This window comes from Kwoniella dejecticola, chromosome 4 (genome assembly GCF_000512565.2).
Source record: "Kwoniella dejecticola CBS 10117 chromosome 4, complete sequence".
NCBI classification, from domain to species: domain Eukaryota; kingdom Fungi; phylum Basidiomycota; class Tremellomycetes; order Tremellales; family Cryptococcaceae; genus Kwoniella; species Kwoniella dejecticola.
The window spans coordinates 2,167,568-2,184,481 of NC_089304.1; the positions used below are offsets into that span (position 1 = coordinate 2,167,568).

A 16,914-nucleotide genomic window follows, 5' to 3' on the forward strand; every position below is an offset into this window, starting at 1 on the left:
GACATGAGGTCCCTCCACATTGACATCCGGGCCGTGCTGGGGAGTTCGGCTTTATTGAGGACAGAAGCAGCTGATCCGGAGATAAGGACAAGACTCGAGATAAGAGCTCTGTGGATATAACTTAACCTAGCAGTCATAGAGCGATACAAGGAATCACCCATCCCCCTCAAGTGTCATTCAACCAATCGCTGTTGATTCATTCGTCATGGGTGAGTCTGTCTACGTTTCTCACTGACTGGACACATGTTGAACAATGTTTATCGCAGCCGCCAAAGACGCCGATCTAGTGCGGGACTTCACTTTGACAGGCGGCGATGCCAACCATATCCTCACAGAAGATCCTCGTACTGGCGATGATAAGCATGTCGGAACCAAGCTAGATGCTGAAGATGTAGTTGTGGGATCCGCAGAGGTTGAATACGATTCTCTCGCTCCCACCGAGGAGGAAAAGAAGACACTGCGCAAAGTGTCAGGCAAAGTGAACCGAGCCGGATATGCCTTATGTTTCGTTGAAGCTGCCAATTACGCCTCTTACTATGGTGTCACGGGTGTCTTCCAGAACTTCATCCAGAGACCTCTTCCCGAAGGTGGAAACGGAGCTGTAAGCAGCCTTCCACCGTCTTTCAGCCAAAGATGTAGAGTATACTGGGTTCATCCATTCATGGGATAGGGAGCTCCACCCAAAGGGACGCAACAATCAGCGGGTGCTCTGAATATGGGTCTACAGACCGCGACTGCCCTCACGGTCCTTTTCCAATTCATGGTTTTCTGCACCCCACTGTTGGGAGGGTATCTAGCGGACGTCAAGCTTGGTCGATACAAAGGTCTATGGGTTGGTATCATCATCGGTTTCTCCTCGCACATGATGTTGGTTATTGGTGAGTGTGACCTCATGTATAACCTGAAAAATGGAGCGACGGTCTGATACTGCGTGGTCGGCTAGCTTCTATACCAAGTGTGATTGCTGGCGGTCACGCAATCATCCCATTCATCATCGGTATGATATGCCTTTCTTTCGGTTCGGGGTTCATCAAGCCTAGGTGAGTCTTCTCGTTTCATATCAACGACGAGGATGACTCATTTTTTGGCTTTAGTGTCGCACCTCTTATTGCCGATCAGTCGACCGTCAAGAAGCAAACCATCAAAGTACTCGCTTCCGGGGAGAGGGTTATCGAAGACCCGGGAGTGACCGTTGAAAGAATGCTTCTACTGTATTACTGGGCAGGAAACTTTGGAGCATTCTTTTCTATCGCTACCTCTTACTGCGAAAAGCGGATTGGGTTTTGGTTGTCCTTGTGAGCTGGCCTAGCTATTCTGGGACGTGAACGTGGAGCTGACAGCAAAATTAGCATGCTCCCTGGTATCTGCTTCTTGTTGCAACCTCTTTCGCTACTATGGGTCCGATCCCGAATCACCCATTACCCGCCTTCCGGATCTTCTGTAGGCGACGCTTTTAAAGTGGTCCGACTGATTATCCAGAGAGGCAGGAGTGGTCATGGGACCGAAGATAAGTGGGAAAGCATCAAGCCTACCAATCTTCGTGCTAGCGGCGAATATGATCAAATTGCATCAAAGCACAAAGCTGGCTGGATCAGCTTCGACGATCAATTCGTAGACGAGGTGAAGGCGACTTTGAAAGCTCTTAGAGTCTTCGTTTTCCTTCCCGCCTGGTATTTGGCAGATGGAGGTACCGACTCGATCTTGACCAACCTGGCTGGATCGATGACCACAAACGGACTTCCCAGTAAGCCGCCTCCAATCGACCTCCTCTGCTGGCGCGTGCTGATCTTCTTTACCTCTTCAGACGATGTTCTGAACAACTTCAACCCCATCGCTACCGTATGCGCAATCCCAGTTTACAATTATGTTCTGTATCCTACTCTGCGTAAGATGGGTATCAACTTTGGCTATATCAAGAGAAGTGAGTCGCACCGTGCGCAAGATTTCCGGTATGGGAGCTGATATTGAACAACTCTTGTAGTCTTTGTCGGGTTTTTCATCGGTGCTATACTCAACGCTATTGCGGCCATCTTACAATGGAGGGTATACGAGACCAGTCCCTGTGGTTACGCGGCCACCGAGTGTGACGTGGGCACGGGAGTGTCAAGCATGGTGAGCTGCGACAATGTCCACCATCTGGCAATCTCTCTGACGTCTTTTCCCTTTAGTCCGCTTGGTTGGTCGCTATTCCTTTCATCCTTCAGCCATTGGGAGGTATCTTCATCAGTGTTAGTTGTGAGTATCGGATCTTTCTGCTTTTTTAGACCCCGACGAGCTTGGACTGATCGTTCTTGACGTGTAGGCTATGAGATGGCGTATACCATGACACCTCCAAGGATGAAAGGTACAATCATTGCCTGCGTCTTCTTTACCAGTGCTATCTCAAGAGCTATTCTCCTCGGATGTACGCCCGCTTTCAAAGATCCCAATATTACTTGGGTATTGTAAGTGCTGGTTGACACCATGCCATTACGTAGTCCGTCACTGACAGTGGATATCTAGCGTTGGGATCGGTTGTGCCAACCTGCTCGCCTCAGTGTCCATCTACTTCTTCTTCCGAGATCTAGATATCAACAAGAAAGACACCGACTTGCAACGAATGGAATTGACCGTCGAAGAACTTGAGAGGACTAAAGGGAAAGCGTGAAAGAGGAGTGTAATCGCGATTTGAATTGTCAGTGCTGACTTGTTCGGTCCTTGGGGGTTATTGGGTATACAACGTAGAACAGGATTTTAGATGAGTATTGATAAGTTGTAGAGGTTTGTGAAAGAAAGCTTGAAATTAAAGATGGCGATTTCAGCGCTTTGCAGGACACATATTCGAATGGCTCGTGCTATCCTATGAAAACGGCTCATATGCGGAGATAAGCTATCTTTGAATTGCATCGAATGTTTGTTCCCTTGAAATGGTACCGATAAATCGCATCGGACTGGATTGGTAGTCTTGACCGAGTAGCATGGGTATTTGCATAACATAGCAAGCTTGGCGGGGTCGTCGCACCATGTGGGTTCCATACTTGGCAAAGCATCAAGGCCAGCTGACAGCGAGCCAACGTAAATTATACGGCAATTGCAATCCGGTTTTCACGGATCGCCAAGGTTACGGGCCGCATTTTCATGAATTTCTTGCATTCACAACTCTTGCAGGTCAAATCCTTCTTTTGCAGCATCGACGAAGGTTGCTGAATTCCTCGCAATGGCGACCGTGATGCTCCATGAGATTCAGACGTCATAACCACCATCAAGAACAACTACATGTTCATTGTGAGAGCGCCTAAGTCCTTATCGCTCGACCAGCGTACTGTAATAAGTGCTGGTTAAGCGTATTTGCATGATGTCATGTACCTACCTCTCTGCGTGTACTTGTGCGTACTAAAAACAAGGGAAACACGGAGACTCCCGAATTAAGCTCCCAAGCGGTTATGCAATGCCGCTGGAAGTAGATAAGGATAGACCCTTTTTTCAAGGTCTCGCATCATCGCCAAGAGATTAGCTCCACGCGGTGTCAATATTTTCACCTTAATTTTCTTTGCTTTATCTGTGTCGACCCCCTCGATAGCGAACAGACACGGTAGCGAGGATAACGTAGCGGTCATGTGCTAGCCAATGACAAGCGGATGATAAGCTTCTTCTCGTGTTGACCTCTGGGAATGAGACTGGGAATCGATTGAATAACTGAGACATCTTGCCTGAGAAGATTCGTGCTAACCCAAAACTATCGTATTTTCCCTTCGCTAAGCAGCATCTACAAGATGCAATTCTCTCTTCTCAAGCGCCGAGACCATGGGTGACATACTTTCTATCTTCCTTATACCACGGTAAGATAACGACCAGACGGGCTGTAATACAGATTGACTTTCCCTTGGTCGCCCGTCCGTCTCCGATCATTCCGCTAGATTAAGACGGGGTATTGACCAAAAGGGATTGACTCCACACGATCCACTTTATCTTGGCGATAAAGTAGAGCCGGTGGAACCAATCACAGATGGCCTAGATGCAGGAAGACAGATACAGATAACGCTTTTCTTCTTGTGGGAAGGGGAACCGAGGCTTTTTTTGAATGACGAGTACGAGGTTCTGAAACGGATCAACTGACGAATCCCTCTCCGATAAAGCAGGCTGGATTGTCTCTTCCCATCTCGCTAGCTATGTATGTTTCCACATGATAAGCCTATTCGCTGGCTAGTATATGCAAGTGATGGATTTGTTATATAGAGTCGTCTGACATCTATTTCGCTTTGATTTATCCTTTTCTTTTTCCCTTAACTAGATAGATCGTGACTGTTCTTGATATCGTGCGATTTATCGTACTGTCTAAATAAGATAGGAGCACAGCAGCAAGATGTCGCAAGAAGGCAGTCTTAACCAATACAACGATGTGGAGAAGAAAGGCGGACAGACCGCTGCTGGTGTAGGACCAGGGCACCATGTTTCCGTCGACCCAGCACAAGATGTCTACTATGATCCAAGTAAAGAAAGTCTCATGACTAGACTCGGATTGAGCGTGGAGTCCTTCAAGAGAGCTCCTGGAACTACGAGAGGTCTAGTGGCTCATGGTGATATCCCACCGGAATACTTGCAACATGACAATCCCCTCTTACAACAGAAGATGAAACCCAGACATCTGCAAATGATTGCTGTTGGTGAGTCAAAAGTCCATACACCTCACCCTGTTCTTCTTCCTCTCCCTCAACCCGTATCTTTGAGTTCCGACTGACCAAACGATCTTTGTTGGCACACAGGTGGTTCGATCGGTACTGGTCTGTTCGTCGGTTCGGGATCCGCTCTTGGAAATGGTGGACCCGCTGGTATTCTTCTCGCCTGGATCATCATGGGTGAGTGGCAGTGCAGGCTTGTTTGGAGCCTTTGTATCTCGAACGGAAATCGAGGAGCAATGAGCTCACACAAGATTTTCTGTAGGTATCATGCTTATCAACGTTACTCAAGCCTTGGGTGAAATGGCTATTCTGTATCCTGTTTCTGGTGGATTTTACACTTTAGCTTCTCGAATGGTATGTCATGCATTTGACTTCTCTGTTGTATTGGAAGCTGACTAGACGCTTCTTCCGTTAAAATCAGATCGATCCCTCTTTTGCTTTCGCCGTGAGTATTCATATTTTCCTGTCCTCATTCTGTGTTAGAAGACAATACTGATAGTTGCGGAACGAACAGATGGGTTGGAACTACGTCCTCCAATGGGCCGTCACGCTTCCTCTCGAGATCACCGTGGCGGGCTCTACTGTGCAATATTGGGTAAGCACATATGAATCTCTGCCGTTCTTTCAACATGCAAGGCTGACCAGTCGACGACGTTGGGCATTGCAGACTGACGCGGTACCTTTGGCTGCATGGATCACGATCTTTTTCATCATAATTATCATCGCCGCTGCATTCGGTACTCTGGGCTATGCCGAAGAGGAGTTCTGGTCTTCTTGTCTGAAATTGGGAGTCGTCATCATCTACATCATTATTGGTATCGTTTGTATCTGTGGTGGTGGTCCTGCAGGTAAGTCAAGTCTCAGATGTGTAGCTGATGCCAGTTCTTATATCGCAATTCGGCTAATCGCAATGTTCTGTTCTGTTCAAATGATTAGGCGGTGATTTCGATACCTACCAAGGTGCTCGACTGTGGCATGAAGCCCCCGGTGCTTTCCCCAACGGTTTCAAGGGTGTCTGTGCCGTATTCGTCACTGCTGCTTTCTCTTTCGCCGGGTGAGTCGGACGAGTCTGCATTGTGATCTCCATATTTGTATGCTGATGATTTTCACTATCCTTCAGTACCGAGCTCGTCGGATTGGCAGCTACTGAAACTCCCAACCCTCGAAAGACCATGCCCTCCGCAGTCAAGAACACCTTCTGGCGAATCACCTTGATCTACGTGACTTCCTTGACCATCGTCGGTCTGACCATCCGATCCGACGACCAAGATCTCTACAACGGGTCTGGAAGTGATATCTCGCCTTTCGTCATCTTGATGGACCGAGCCCGAATCAGAGGAATGAACCATCTCATCAACATCACCATCTGTATCTCCGTCTTGTCTATTGGTTTATCATGCGTCTACGCCGGTTCAAGAACGTTGACTGCCTTGGCTGAGACGGGGTACGCTCCGAGGATGTTCACTTATATCGACAAATCCGGTCGACCATTGTACTCGGTATTGGCGCTGTTGATCTTGGGTCCATTGGCATATATCAACTGTGCGGATGTCGGTGGACAAGTGTTCGATTGGTTGGTCGCTTTATCGGGTCTGTCGACATTGATCACTTGGTTCTCGATCTGTGTGACGCACATCAGATTCAGGAAAGCTTGGAAAGTCCAAGGTCACTCCGTCGAGGAATTGCCATTCAAAGCTATGGGCGGAGAATACGGTTCTTGGTTAGGCGCAACCTTGATCGTCATCATCCTCATCGCTCAATTCTACATTGTAAGTCAAGACTTTTTCACACGGTGAAACCATACAATATTCGCCTATTCCGCATGGTAAGGCTGACATGTTCGGGATGATTCTTGTAGGGTCTCTTTCCTATTGGCGGTGTGGAAAGTGCCGGTGAAAGAGCTCAATCCTTCTTCCTCGCTTACCTCGCTGCACCCATCATGCTCGGTTTCTACATCTTCGGTTACTTATGGAAGAGGACTACCCCAAGAAAAGCTTCCCAGATCGACCTCGATACCGGAAGAAAATCATGGTTGACCGTTGAGGACATGAGGGCTTACAGAGCCGAAAGAGCCGCTGCTCCTCTTTACGTCAGGATCTACAGGATGCTCTTCTCCAACTAAGCGAGTCCACGTTACGTTGCGTCTTCGAGAGGGAGTGGAGTGTTGATTGTCAGAGGAGTTGTGTGACAGTGAAGGGGCGGACGATCAATCAGCGTATCACATGGTAGATATAGTAATCTTCAGAGCAAGGGGTTGACATAGCATCAGTAGCATACGTCAACTTATCCCTGGTCAGTACCGAATGAATAATTCACGTATTCCAGTAATTTGTAGATGGCATGGATGATGCCAAATGCGAGGTTAGGACAGATCAAAACCTTTTCAGGCAGCCTCGCGGGACGGACGAGCTTGCTCAGATGGCACGGTGTGGACTTTCCTCGTCGCAGCGACTGCAGACCGCCTCGCCTTAAGACCTACTAATTGCATTGGTGGCACTGTATCCAGCGGCATCGGCATAGGAGGTGATGTCGTGTATGATTTGATCCGACCTGACAGTACAAAGGCGAAGATGGTATTTGGGAATATATATCGGCGGGTTGGATAAATGTTTATTGATACGCTTACGCCCTTCTGTTGGCTCTCGCCTCAGCTCTAGCCTCACGTTCCGCTTCCCTCTCATCTTCCTCGGCCCGCTCAACCTCTTCCTCCAATCTGATTCTACCTTCTCGTTCTCGCGTTCTTTGCCAAGCCACACCGGCGATCAACGCAATCGGATGAAGGACCAAGCAGATGATGAGCGTGACCAACAAAGGAGTGGGCTTGGGCAGAGCAGTGGTGGGCAGAGTCGGGTTGGATCGCGGTGAGGCGAAGAGAAGAGTGAATAAGAGGTATACGCTTGCAGTGGTGAGGAGACTACAGGTTTAAGCGATGCCAATCAGCTCTTATGGATCGATTTGACTAGCTCTGCATCTGCGATCTTGCGAATCCAACTCACTATAACCGCTTGATACCAGCCCAGATAGCGGAGATGAAGTTGACTGCCGCAACAGCTCCAACAGCCTGCCAAGTGTATTTCTCTCTCGCAGTCTCCTCCTTGATGAACCATCCTAAAGCGACGAATCCGTTATGTAGCCAATCTAACTGGAACAGAATGGCTAGGAACATCGTCATTGGCGCATGGATGAATAAGGCGTCGATAGGTCGCTTGAGGGTGACAGGGTAATATAGGAGGGTAATGTGGATCGAAAGGCTGTTCATATATCAACTCAAAGTCAGCTGATCTGCTTAGCAAGGCAAGAGGATCGTGCAGCCAGCTTACAGTAAGATCACGTTTAGGATGAGAACTACTTCGGCTCCCCAGAAGAATTGCAGTGTCTGAAAGGGGTTCATTGATCAGCGGAGCCGAGATGGCGAGGCCAATGGAGCTGCGGCGACGATGACAAAGACGACCAGACTCACAAAGAAGACTGCCCAAGCAGCTTGAAGCCAATTTGAAATAGCGAATCGCAGACCGACGCCGTGAATAAGGGTTTCTTTGGTAACGTCTTTCCTGACAAGGAGAAGTACCAGGCAGAATCCGACTGCACGTTTTCGAGCAAGAAGGATAAGCTATTGACCCTGATAAAAGCGGAGTACAAGACTCACCTTGCAAGATATACAAGATGGCCCAATATATTCCGACAAAGGTTGCGTTGGGTGATAGCAAGGTAGGGAACAAGGTGTTGATCCCAGCTGGATGGGTGTCGTCATATTAGCATCGCGGGTCCAGGTTTGAAAGCAATGTGGACACTCACATAGTCCTGGCTTGATAGCTAAAGCACAGACCAAATTGGCTCCCATGGCGACGAGGACTATATGAGACAATGTTCAGCTTGACTTGGTCGTCGGTGTATCTGGCTACCTACTCACCCGAGATGGGAATAGCGATCTGCAATCTAACCAATCTCATCGAATCCCTGAATTGGGTCGGAGTGATAACTTCGTCTGGAGTCGCATCGTAGCTCGACATGGTGGTAGCGGTAGTCGTATCGGTGGGTCGGTGGTGATGGTGATCTCAGTCTGGCTGATAGGGTAGATCTGAGGTCTATGAGATGATGAGTGATGAGGTTGAGGTTGAGGATGAGGATGAGACTGACAAATGACTATTGACTCCACTGACATCGATGACGTAATGTCCTTTCTTCACCGCACAAACCAAATACAATCCCCGCCAAGCCTGCTTCAACAGCTCGTGAGTTTGATTTGACCTGGCATAAGTGAGATGCACGATACTGAGATGAAGTCAACGACACAGAAGAGGACAGATGCTGCCATGAACACTGCTACAGTCTGCCAGCAATTCTGTGGTGATTGCTATCGACGTCATGACGATCATATGCGTGCTGTTTGGTGAGGATGAAGGGTCAAAGGGGCAATGAGCGCACAAGCCAGATGAAGGGCCCTTTGTGTCACTCACTCAACTACATACATACACTAACTCACTACTGACTACCTTCCACGTCGTCCAGGGCTTCAACTGATCTATGCATCACTCATCACTGACCATTTCATCTTACTCACTCATCTCGCATACTCTGACTACCCATCACATAGACTGCCTATCCTTGTCAAGATGTCCGGCGACGAGTACGAAGAATACTACGAAGACGCAGCCAGCAATCACTCATCAAGTGATCACGAATCGCCAAGAGAGTACGAAAGGTACCAGGAAGCTCAAGAAAGCAGAGACGATAGCAGTGATCATAGTAATCATTCTAGAAGCAGCTCACATAGTAGTAAGAGCCATCATTCAGATGAAGATAGACAGGAATATCCGAGCTACGAGAGACGAGAACAGATCCAAGGATACGAGAGAGGTCATCAGCCAGCTGAAGAGCCGTGAGTATACCCTTCACAATGAACTCAAAACTCCCAACACCACGCAATTCACATCCGCACTAGCCGCGATATATTGCTAAATTCCAAAACCCAACCTATAGCTTCTACCCCGGTGGCGAGTACCCACAATCAAGTCACTCGGATCACTCAGGTGGTATCCCAGCTGGAGTAACAGGTGCTTTCGGGGCTATGTATGTATACATCCGGATCTTTCTGATAGCCGAGCTAAATAAACACTGTAGGGGACTTGGAGGCCATGGTAAGCACCATGAGCAGCCATCATCACAACACGGCGCATACGTGAACGACAATCAGGGCTATCTTGGTAACGAGTGAATGATACTTTCCCTCTGCGAGTGACACAACGGGCATCACTGAACGAATCATTTACCGCAGTTATCGATCCGGTGGCGATCAGTACAACAAGGCGGTAAAACTGACGACGGTACTATCGCACAGTGGGGCGGGATACGTCCCTCAACAACAGTATCAAGCACCCCAGCCTCCTTACGGCCAACAATACCGAGGTGAAGATGATGGTAGACCCCATCAACAGCATTACGGGCCTACATTCACCGATCCTCAGACAGGCGAGGTCGCTCAGGCCTATTTCGAGTATTCGAGATGTGAGCCAAGTCAACATCATGCTTCATCCAATGGCACAGCTGACACAATGTGGTTTCACAGGTAGTGGCACGCGAAAGGCTTTATTGGTGGGTACATGTCTACCTTCACGCATTATATTTGATCAGCTCATCAGCTACATATACACCTTAGATCGGAATCAACTACTTCGGCACCAAAGGCGAATTGGCAGGCTGCATCAACGATGTCCACAACGTTCAGAAGTTCATCTGCGAGAGATTCGGTTATAGACCGGCAGACATCGTTGTTCTTACTGACGATGTGAACGATTCACGCACCCTTCCCACACGGGAGAATATTATCAGGGGTATGCAATGGCTTGTTCAAGGTGCTCAGAGGGATGATGCGTTGTTCTTCCACTAGTAAGCGAACAACAGGAATCTGTCGATTCGAGTGTAGCCAGCTCACCTGTTGATCATTTTTAGTTCTGGACATGGCACTCAGACAGAAGACCTAGATGGGGACGAAGGAGACGACGATGACGAGGGTGGGCTGAGACTACAGACCGACAGCACGTTGTATTCAGCTGATAGACTGACATATCTTGCGCAGCGATCTGTCCACTCGATTACGAATCCGCTGGCCTGATTGTTGATGATGACAGTGAGTCAGTGAAAATGGTGGGACTGCATCCAACGAAGACTGACATTGCCTGCTCTGTTCCCTTCTGCTTGCCCATCCAGTGTGCGTCAGAGTCCGTTAGACACCTCATATCAACAGGCGGTGCTAAGCAGCTCATTTTGCAGCCACGAATTCATGGTCAAGCCATTGCCTGCCGGATGTCGACTCACCGCTATCTTCGATTCCTGCCATTCCGGTACCGTCATGGATCTGCCATATGTCGTGAGTCTAGCTGTGGAAATTGATCGCCAAGCTCAGACTGAATTGGATTCCGGCGTAGTACTCGACAGAAGGGAAGATCAAAGAGCCCAATCTCCTCGTAGAAGCGAAGGAGGGCCTCTTGGGTGCCGGGATGGACGTTCTCCGAGGAGACACAGGAGGGATCATGTCCAACCTTTTCGGCGCAGCTAAGAACGTCTTCGAAGCTAAGAAGGCTGATGAGAAGACCAAGAAGACGAAGACTAGTCCAGCGGATATCATCCAGTGGGCCGGATGTAAGGACGACCAGACGGTGAGGAGCCTTTGAATTAAAGAGTAACAATAAGCCATGTCGTGGTTTTGGCTGATCTTCTCGCTCGCTCGGCATCATAGTCCGCGGATACTCAAGAAGAAGGCAAAGCGACAGGTGCTATGTCATACGTAAGTCATCAGCCTTTGGAAATAATGAGATGAAAATATCGAGCTTAACTACTCTGGTCGCTTTGTTAATAGGCATTCATCGCTGCTCTGACCAAGTATCCTAATCAGAATTACCAACAGCTCTTGGTCAGCGTCAGAGAAGAGATGAGAGGAAAATATTCGCAGAAACCTCAACTGTCCGCTTGTCATCGTAAGTGCGAGACTTGGCATACAGTATCCCGCGATAATGCTGACATGCTTCCCGATCCTGCAGCTATTGATACCGAGCTTGAGTTTGTCGCTTGATTGTGTTAGTCCGACAATGCCGGGACGACGATTGGTTCTGAGAATGATACACGGCTGAGATGAGAGAGTACCCTTGTAAAGTTGAAAGGTCTCGCCGAGCGCGGGGGACGGGGGGTGTGCAAGACGTGCTCGAGTATTGAATGTATCGAATACAGGGTCATGAAATCATGAATGAATGCATTTTGTGTTATACGAGTACTAGAAATCAAAGGTCGTCAAGTGTTCGTTATTAGTTATTTGATCGAAGGGTATACACATATACTTGTATAGCAAGACGAGCATGCAAGAATCGAAACCAAGGTCTAGTCAATATTCCCATCACACAGAGAATGTAGTCCTGCTCCTGTTTACAACTACCCCTCAATCTTCGTTTTCTTCTGTTCCCTTGATATCGTCTTCTCCCTCTCCCCGAGCCTCTCCATCTCCATCTTCCTCACCTTCGAGAGGAATGACCCTTCGCGTTGGACTTCGAGCTACGGGAGTCTCAAGGATCTATTTCCGGAATTAAGTGGTCTCAGTCAGCGGATTCTTCCTTTTCCCGTCTCAGAGTGGCAGAGGTGTATCGCTTATGGCAATTTGCAGGCGAGTCGTACGATGCTAAAAGCATTAACTCACCTCTTTCCTCAATTCTTCTCCACTGATCTTATCTTTCTCTTCACCAAGGGTATCATCTTTCTCATCTACCACTCCCAGCTTCGTACCCTTTCTGAACACTTCTCCTTCCTCTTCTACCCATTTTCTCGAAGCCTTCTCCGTCGGACTAGTCAGATCACTCAAGAAACCCTCTTCGACCTCATCTTGGTCCGACGAAGTACGTATCATCTGCTCTTCCAGTAAACCCTCTGGCTCTTCAGCTTTCTCTTGACCTGCACCGGTATCAGATGCCGATGCTGGTGCTCGTAAATCGGTAGGTATCGAGCCTAATCCTAGCCCAGAATTGGTATTTAGGTTCGATCTCGTCGGTGTAGTGGTTGATCTAGCGGTGGTATTGATGTTGAGTGGTGTTTTCGTCGGTGTAGATTGTGTGAACGAGGTCTCATCGAGCTCTTCAGGATCAGAATCGTTATCCGAATCACCTATCGAGAAGTTCGGACTTGATATTTCGGTTGAACTGATTCTCATATGTCTTCGTTGCGGATACAGTCTTCCTCCCGTTCCACTACCTGATCTCATTCGCTGGTTGCTGCTGTTGGTGTGCAAAGTAGTAGTATTGGAGGAGTTACCGTTCGGTGAAGGGGAAGTAGGTACTATTTGGGAAGGTAAAAGTAATCTCGGGGGCGGTGTAAAGTTGGCACCCAATTCTAACGTATTCGTAAATTGATCGTTCAGCCAAAGCAATCTTTCCAGATTTTCAGGTGGTGTATTCGGATCTGGATCTTGGATCTGCTCGATCAATCGTTCTTTCAATACTATTGCCCTTTCGTAGAGCATCTCAAATTCCTCTTGAGGTAATTGATCAGGTCGCCAGTGGACCTCATTCTTGTTGCGCAGACTATGATACTGTTGTCCAGCTTCGAACCATTTCTGCAAGTTTTTGAGAGTTTCCTCAGAGATGATTAATACACGCTCCGGTCGGAGGGTATAGACGTATTCTCTAGCTTGTCCGGCAGGTGTAAAAGTCAATTCGAATCGCTCTTGATCCTTCTTCAGCTGATCAATCTCTTTGATCTGTTTGACCAAGTTAGATTTCTTGATAGGTCCCCACACTACCGCTTCTTGATGACTACTACTACTCGATTTCTCAACTGCTAACTCCGTATTCCGGATACACGATTGCAAGATACTTTGGGAGATCTCCGATTGAGAGACGCTATTGGGCTGTATCGAAATATCCAAGCATCTAATCAGAGTATTCGATTTCAGTCCGACGGATAAGGCTAGTATACCGGCAGTCTCGATCTGGTCGTTATCCGTGAGGTCGAGGTGTAAGAGTGATTTCGATTCGGGGAGGAATTCAGCTAATGAGATAGCGCCTTCGGTGGTCAAGCCTGTGTCAGAGAGGAAGAGGCGTTTTAGCGAGTTGTTGACGGTGAAAGATGTTCGGAGGGAAGAGATACCGTCGTTGGACGGTCCACAGCAAGGGTTGTTGGAAAGGTCGAGGGTTTCTAAAGTGGAATTGTATTTCAGCGCTTCGGCAAGAGAGACCAAGCCGGAAGTTTCGATCTTGTTGTCGCTGAGATTAAGCACTTTGAGTGTACGGTTTCGCTTAAGGACTTGAGCAATGTACGTTACGCCATTCTACAGTCGATAGCAAATCGTGAGTCCAACACGATCCATATGTATATTCGCCCTTGGGCAAGAAGAAAAAGATTAGGGTCACTCACCTTGATTTCGTTCGCCTTCAAATCAAGAGTCAATAACCTTCCTATCCTCTCCACACCGTCTAACGCTCTCACACTCCGTTGCAGCGCTATACTGGCTCCACCTAATTCTGGAGCTGACATCTTACCTTCAGCGGTAATAGGGAAATTGCCCGCGTCTTGCATGGCCGAATTTCCTCCGCTGGGCATGACCAAGGGGTGTTTGGGCGGCGGGGGCGGTTTGTATCCCTCTGGAACTGTTCGAGAGGTGACTCCTCCTATTGGAGAAGATACAACCAGTGGTATGGGTGGAAGATCTCTTTCGTCAGGTAAGGGAGGCTGATTTTTGCGTATTCGAGCGGCGTATGGTAAGGTAGAAGAAGCATTCGCGAGATTGGGAGATGCGGCCATGGCGGTCGAGGAGGAATCGGAAGGAACGAGAAGAGGAGATTGGGTAGAAGGGTTAGGTGATAGACCGGGTGACAGGGAAGACATGACCAGGGCCGAGTCTGGGTAATCTCGGATCATGAGTGCCAGAGCGACCGCTCCTAGGGGTCCGATTCTATTTCGCCGCAGGGATATATTCTTCAAATCGGAGGATCGGACTCCTTGGGCTGAGAGTGAAAGATGTTGTCAGGAATCATTAGCTTGTAGGCCATTCTCAAGTGGCAGAGCCATGTTGGAAGACTGAAGGGTCGTCACTCACCGACAATCTCCATGACATTCGCTCGGAGCCCACATCCATCCAAACGCAGAGTCTGCACTGCGGCAGGCGTACTGTTCTCCTCGTGTTCTTTCAACAGCGGAGCAGGCGGTATGAAGCTGCCATAAGCGTCTTTTGAAGTCTTTTCTGCCCCACCGTCCTCGCCTACTGTGCCATCCTGTACGCCATCCTTCGTTTCGATGGCTGAATCGAGTTGAGATGCTGAGTCAGGTGAAAATCCGATCTTGGGTGTCGCTTCCTGTGCTTTGATCTGAGTTGAGGTCAAAGCTTGGACCAAGTACTCTACGCTCTTCTTATCCCATGTCGTATCTGATAGATCTATGTACTTGAGTGAACGAGCCTGAGAAATGACCAAGCTACGCATCAATTTGGGGATCATATAGACCGCGGTACTGACTGTTATGACGCGGGTCATATCTAGCCAAACTAGCTGGAAAGATTGGAGAGCGGGCATGTGAAGCAAAAATGATCGGACTCACCCTCTTCAGGAATACAGCTATTAATCTCCATCCTCCAGACTTGATCTTCTTATTCCCCTTCAAGCTCAAACTCGGCAGCGTCCCCGATATTAAGAGAGCATGCAGTATAGGTTTTAAGCTTTCCTCAGTTTCCAGCACTCCATTTTCAAGCTTCAACTCGCTCAACCCCCATTCAGCCGATAAAACGTCTGCGAATGCTTCGGCCGAGTATCGCGTGAAGGGCGTATCTAGCGTGTTGGGGCCGCCTGGTGGAGCTGTGACGCCGATGGTGGAATGATCGATGAGTCTGAGGGTTAGGTGAATATGCCGTGCTTTCGGAGGAGGTGGTATTACCTATTTCGTTTCGTATGTTCAGGTAGTTTCAGCTCATTATGCCACATGTATGTAAAAGTCTTGCCAATGAAAGACTAGTTCGGTAGTGCTCACCTCTAAAGCTCGAGTGATGCCTACTCTCGGTTTCTCCTCCCTGCTCCTGCATGCCGTCTCATATAGAAGGACTAGTCTTCGAGAATGCCAGTATTCAGGTCCGCAGCTAGACGATAATAAAGTTCTGTGATTTGTTTCGATCTATGTTGAGCGATAATCAGTATGATACTTCACTTTGACTAGTTAATGGATGGGTGCCGAAGTCAAAGAGGTGGATTGGCCGCGAACTCACCCGTTGCCGATCCTCAATGACCTTTGCAGACCAAGGCTCTCCTTGCGAGCTGATAGGATAAGTTATACTCAAGCTTGGCAATACGAATGTAGCTCTTTTGAGCGGCTGTTTCTGTCTAACCTTCTCTGACACTAAGCCATTCGGACCATTGACCAACATCGGCGATCCCGTCTCAGGTAGAGACACGCTTCTAGGGGGTAAAGGGGAGTTTGACGGTGTGACATCTGACGAAGTCGAAGGGGCGGGGACGAATCTGCTCAAGCCTAACCCTGCAAGTCTTCCGGATATGGAAGCCAAGGTAGCTCCTGCAGTTGCAGACGCTGTTGCCGTTGTCGAGGTGCCAGAGCTCGGTCCTTTGGGAGTAATAGGGTTGTTAGTTGAACTTGAACCTGAGCTTGAGCTTGGACCGGCTACTGATTCTTCTGGAGTATCGAATAACCTCGAAGTCGTTCCTACAGCTGTATTAACTGCTCCTCCTACTATATCTCTCAGCCTGTTGCCCAGAGTAGGCTTCGCTGGCGGTGGGGGTGGTTTCAGGATTCCTTTGGTAGGTGGTTTAGGCCGTCTTTTGGCAGGCGAAGGAGAAGGAGCAGACGGGTGGCCCTCGGATGGCGATAGTAAGGTGGATGTTGAAGCAGTTGCATTCGAGACATCTTGTTTGATGCTTGAAGCCGAAGTTGGAGTGATGGGAGGTGGTGAGGAGACAATCTCCTTCGAGGTGGTAGAGGTAGCTGCGGAGGAGGTTGTTTGGCTGTTTGATGAGTCGGTTGACATGCCCTCGCTCTTAGATAGATCGGCAGTCGGCGAGTCGTTGACTTTCGGGACATCTTCTTGGGTTACTACATCCTCCTTCTCAGCCGGAGCGGAAGCCGACATTGTGCTCTTGGGCGAGCAAAGACAGGTAGTCAAGTATAGATGATCATACAAGGAATAAATATAGTAGGAGTAGGATAATGACAATCCATAATAATGACGCGTGGGACGGGGGCCAGTAACCGGGCGGAAATAAATTAGGCCCGCTGGCCC

At 48.6% G+C, this 16,914-nt stretch overlaps 5 protein-coding genes across 5 annotated transcripts; 3 read left to right on the plus strand and 2 right to left on the minus strand.

Moving 5' to 3' along the window:
- Positions 1 to 253: 253 nt before the first annotated feature.
- Positions 254 to 2,647, plus strand: I303_104077 (uncharacterized protein; the record flags this gene model as incomplete). Its single annotated transcript, XM_018407406.1, has 10 exons — positions 254 to 601; positions 671 to 878; positions 944 to 1,040; positions 1,095 to 1,295; positions 1,350 to 1,744; positions 1,805 to 1,921; positions 1,982 to 2,112; positions 2,169 to 2,235; positions 2,303 to 2,444; positions 2,503 to 2,647. The coding sequence occupies 10 exons, from the start codon at positions 254 to 256 to the stop codon at positions 2,645 to 2,647; spliced, it is 1,851 nt and encodes a 616-aa protein (XP_018264214.1).
- A 1,695-nt stretch (positions 2,648 to 4,342) lies between these two features.
- On the plus strand, positions 4,343 to 6,780 carry I303_104078 (uncharacterized protein; the record flags this gene model as incomplete). The annotated part of the gene is made up of 9 exons (XM_018407407.1): positions 4,343 to 4,643; positions 4,743 to 4,835; positions 4,921 to 5,012; positions 5,080 to 5,103; positions 5,173 to 5,253; positions 5,326 to 5,506; positions 5,595 to 5,712; positions 5,779 to 6,427; positions 6,517 to 6,780. The coding sequence occupies 9 exons, from the start codon at positions 4,343 to 4,345 to the stop codon at positions 6,778 to 6,780; spliced, it is 1,803 nt and encodes a 600-aa protein (XP_018264215.1).
- A 500-nt stretch (positions 6,781 to 7,280) lies between these two features.
- On the minus strand, positions 7,281 to 8,668 carry I303_104079 (uncharacterized protein; the record flags this gene model as incomplete). Its single annotated transcript, XM_018407408.1, has 7 exons — positions 7,281 to 7,572; positions 7,655 to 7,909; positions 7,979 to 8,034; positions 8,119 to 8,240; positions 8,305 to 8,391; positions 8,454 to 8,510; positions 8,569 to 8,668. 7 exons carry the CDS (start codon positions 8,666 to 8,668, stop codon positions 7,281 to 7,283), a joined length of 969 nt encoding a protein of 322 aa, XP_018264216.1.
- A 603-nt stretch (positions 8,669 to 9,271) lies between these two features.
- On the plus strand, positions 9,272 to 11,727 carry I303_104080 (uncharacterized protein; the record flags this gene model as incomplete). The annotated part of the gene is made up of 13 exons (XM_018407409.1): positions 9,272 to 9,537; positions 9,639 to 9,728; positions 9,780 to 9,869; positions 9,934 to 10,163; positions 10,225 to 10,250; positions 10,315 to 10,544; positions 10,608 to 10,669; positions 10,735 to 10,789; positions 10,929 to 11,025; positions 11,084 to 11,314; positions 11,395 to 11,442; positions 11,515 to 11,632; positions 11,696 to 11,727. 13 exons carry the CDS (start codon positions 9,272 to 9,274, stop codon positions 11,725 to 11,727), a joined length of 1,575 nt encoding a protein of 524 aa, XP_018264217.1.
- A 360-nt stretch (positions 11,728 to 12,087) lies between these two features.
- Positions 12,088 to 16,764, minus strand: I303_104081 (uncharacterized protein; the record flags this gene model as incomplete). The annotated part of the gene is made up of 7 exons (XM_018407410.1): positions 12,088 to 12,219; positions 12,343 to 13,965; positions 14,052 to 14,641; positions 14,734 to 15,091; positions 15,231 to 15,563; positions 15,657 to 15,797; positions 15,889 to 16,764. The coding sequence occupies 7 exons, from the start codon at positions 16,762 to 16,764 to the stop codon at positions 12,088 to 12,090; spliced, it is 4,053 nt and encodes a 1,350-aa protein (XP_018264218.1).
- Positions 16,765 to 16,914: the final 150 nt, after the last annotated feature.